A 3,839-nucleotide genomic window follows, 5' to 3' on the forward strand; every position below is an offset into this window, starting at 1 on the left:
CCATTCTATGATTCTATGACTTTACCCATACCTGACCACTTCTATTGTCCTTTAAAAAAAAGAAAAAAAATTGTGTCTTTTTGTTCTTAAAGCAGCTGTGAACAGATCAGTTGCAGATGTCTGTGCAACTTGCCATGTTCATGCTACATGTCATCAAATCGAAGGAAAAAGCATCTGCATCTGTAACTACGGATTTGTAGGCAATGGAAGAACCCATTGTCAAGGTAGGCTGCCTGTTTGTAAAATGTCAAGAAAGTGTGCTTTCCTAAAATGTGATTTCTCTAGTAATATTACTGAATTCTTCCAAACATAACAAAAGCTTTGTCATTTCCTGGGTGAATTTCCAAAGCTTAGGAAGTGTATGGTTTGTTTTTCCTTCCCCACCCCATTCCGACATCCAGCCATGAGCTGCACATTACTTGTTCGTGATGTAAATAACATTTTGTACTTAGTTGCTTAAGTATTTTGTTCAGTTTCTGCTATATAGTGAGGGGTTTAAATTAATTTTTGTCTTAGAAAACATAGGGTTTTATCAAATACTTACTTTTAAAATATAATCTACCGGAATGGTTTATTTAATATTTTTTATCTTAGCTTCAGAAAAAAATAATTAAATATGGTGGGCTTCACTTTAATATTCCTTTCAACCTATGCACTGTTGGACTGAAAACTAGACAATAGAACTGACAAGATTAGTGCAGTTTTGCTGATTTTTCCAGTTATCTCGGATTACTGGGTAACTAAAACCAAATTTTGTAAGTTGAAGGTCTGTTTTTAATGAGTGTGCATATATGCACAGAGTTCTTAAGTGCAAATGTCTGTTACATGAAAAGTGTTGGTTTATTACTGTAGCTGATAGTGTCCTTTTAATACTGTCTCATACATGACGAATCAATACCTTAGTCAAAGGATGAGGTCAAGTGTATGTAATAGCTTCTACTGCTTGAAGGGGATGGTCCTCCACCTCTCTTCCTCTCCATCCCTTCCCTTTCTTCCACGTGTACTGGCACCCACTGAGCCCTGCACAGAATTCAGTTACCTCATTACAGAGGGTCAAGACAAGACAAGCTGCGTGTTTTGGCGTGTTAATTCTCTGCCAGCTGAGTGAGTTGGGTGAGATCAGCACAAGCTCCATCAGGTGGGTGCTTAGCAGAGAGCAGGGCCCTCTGGTTTCAAGAGCCCTTAGATCAACTCAAGCGGTGTCTTGGCTCATAGTTTCATCCAGGGACAACAACTTCTGTTGGGCTAAATGCTATAGCTTACTAGCAGTGTTTGCATCCCAAGTATCTTAGAAAGAAAAACAGTGGGGAGAAATCTGGTTGCACAAGAATGATGTGCAAAAAGTGGAAGGATATTCCACTTTGCTAAAACTCTCTCTGATGTGTTTTAAATGTGCTGACAGATAAAGATGAATGCCAGATTGGAGCCAGCAAGATCTGTGGAAATCATACCCTGTGTCATAATACGCATGGAAGTTTTTACTGTGTTTGCCTTGATGGATACCGAGCCTCCAACAACAACAAGACGTTTATTCCCAATGACGGCACGAACTGTACAGGTAGGCTTCACAAAGAATATTGAACACCAGCAATCTAGAACTGAATTTTCTACTGTGCAAGTCTTTTTTTGCCGTCGCTTTAGAACTTCCTCAAAGTACCTCAGAGCACTTTCTGCTGTGTATGCAAATGCTTACTTGACATCTACCTTCTAACAACCACGAATTAGTTTGTCTTTGCATTGTTTGCTGTGCTACAAGTCACTGATTCATAGCCACATTCAAGCAATAACCTTTCCGGAAGAAGAAGCTAGATTAAAGAAAATGCTATTTGCTTTCCCCCAAGAGTATCATATTTGTGTTTAGTGTAGGATATTAGCTAATTCCTTGTTACAGGGATGAACTGTTGTAACTGATTAAGATGTTTGCAGATACGGGATTTTGCTGGGATTTTTGTAGCAGGAGATAACACTGGAAACTATTTTTCAGGTATAACAGAAACAATCTAAAAGACATCTAGCTGAGAAATTGAGAGTGGCCTCCTTCCAGATGCTTGAACACCAGGCAGTGATAAGCTCCTTTGTATCCTGGAAGAGCCATCAGAAACTGTGTAGAACCATTCATGGAATGCTGTATTTGTTTTAAGCTTAGGTCCTACATTAATTAATTAAAACCTATTACGAAGTACATGTTTTTCTCTGAATTTTTAGATATAGATGAATGTGAGGAGTCTGGGCTGTGTGGTCGCAATGCAAGATGCGTGAATACTGAAGGAAGCTACAGATGTTACTGCAATGATGGTTATAAATTAGAGAACGGAGAGCGTTCTTTTCATCCAGATGGCAGCATAGCTTCATGCAAAGGTGAGAGTCTTTGGATGCGGTATTTGCTAGCACATAAAGTCAGGTGTTACGTGATAAAGCAGTACCTGCTCTGGTCTGTGCTTTTAAGTGTGCAGGGCTGAAGTTCTCTCTGTGGGCTTCACCTGCTGTGTGATTTTTTTTTTCTTCTTGGGTTTGTTCCAGTGATATCTGGATGGTAGATTCGACACCAGATATGATTTCTATAGGGTCTCAGCAGTGGTTCAGGTGTGTAGTGTCAGAGAAGCTTCATAATGCCCATGAAGGTGATGTAGTTAGTTTCTGAATAGGAAGGAAGTGTGACATAATCCACTTGCTTTTATAATCACACTGCATGAAGGGGAAGGGAAGGGAAGGGAGGATAAATAGCTGGTAAGAGAGGTCAGATGAATGAAAAAGCCTAGGGGAGAGGAATAATAAAATAATAGTTTTGCTGTTTATTACACACTGCCACCTGCATAAATAAACTGTTTATCTTGTCATAAGGAAAAAATTTGAAACCTCTCCTCCTTTCCTCTAATGTAGTTTTTCCCAGGTGCAAAGTGCTGGCAGTGTAAGCTGTAGCTCTTGGAGTATGTATGAGCCCAGGCATCCCAGGTGGAAGGAACTGCCTCAATTATATCCATCTCTCATTTCTCAGTTTTTTTCAGGAACCATCAGTAAAGCTCACTGCCTGTAGTTTGTCCAGTTTTTCCAACTGGAGTGCACTTTTTCATTTTGCCAGAATTACTGGCAACCCTCCTTATCTCACCGACTTCCCCCTCCACGTGTTGTGGTCACTGTGTCTGTACTGACTGTCGCTTGCGGCTTGGACAGGGGAGCCCTGTCCGCAGCTGTGCCGAAGGAATGTAGCTTCTGTATGCAGGCTGGTTGGGTGAGGTGGAGGGGCTGAGGGGCAGACCATTTCATTTCAGCTTATCCGCAGTGCCTCACCTTTCCCATACACAGGAAAACAAAGGTGCGCGTCGGGGCCTGAAATTTTCCTGTGTCAAAGGATCAGTCGGCTATTGCTGTAACAGGACTGGCATGTGCCAAGCACTGCCACACAGCAGTGTCTCTTCTGTGCTGGTGTGAATGACTCCAGCTGTATGTTGGTGAAGATGTAGCACAATAAATACCTGGATTACTGTGTTCCTCCAGCTGTGGCCAGTACAACTCTTCAGCTCTAATTTTCTACCCTCTTGGCAACCCCTCAGATTCATCAGATTGGGTGTATTTTGTGATGTAACGAGTTCAGCTCATCTTAAAATGGTCGTTGTGTTGTCAGTTTATACTGTCAGGCCTTTTAACCCAATCTCTGCAGAAATTGGATGTGGTTCCCCTCCTGAAATGAAGCATGGTTGCATTGTGGGGAACTACAGCTTGCTAACAGGAAGTGTGGTTCATTTTGAATGGAAAGAAGGGTTTTACAGCAGTGAGGGAAAGTTCTCATGTTGCACTGCAAATGAAACTTGGGAACTTGACACTTAAAGCTGTAAAGGTGA

The 3,839-nt window shown here is 41.3% G+C and overlaps 1 protein-coding gene across 1 annotated transcript in view; it reads left to right on the forward strand.

Annotated features, from left to right (window-relative positions):
* Positions 1-92: 92 nt before the first annotated feature.
* Positions 93-3,839, forward strand: part of LOC104516870 (sushi domain-containing protein 1-like) — a gene marked incomplete at both ends in the record, with an annotated part of 8,656 nt that continues 4,909 nt past the window's right edge. Inside the window, 4 exon segments of the mRNA XM_010161354.1 lie at positions 93-224; positions 1,403-1,558; positions 2,206-2,358; positions 3,659-3,835. Of these exon segments, the coding sequence (XP_010159656.1) occupies positions 93-224; positions 1,403-1,558; positions 2,206-2,358; positions 3,659-3,835 (618 nt within the window).

The sequence above is a fragment of the Eurypyga helias genome, unplaced genomic scaffold (assembly GCF_000690775.1).
Source record: "Eurypyga helias isolate BGI_N326 unplaced genomic scaffold, ASM69077v1 scaffold45991, whole genome shotgun sequence".
Classification (NCBI taxonomy): domain Eukaryota; kingdom Metazoa; phylum Chordata; class Aves; order Eurypygiformes; family Eurypygidae; genus Eurypyga; species Eurypyga helias.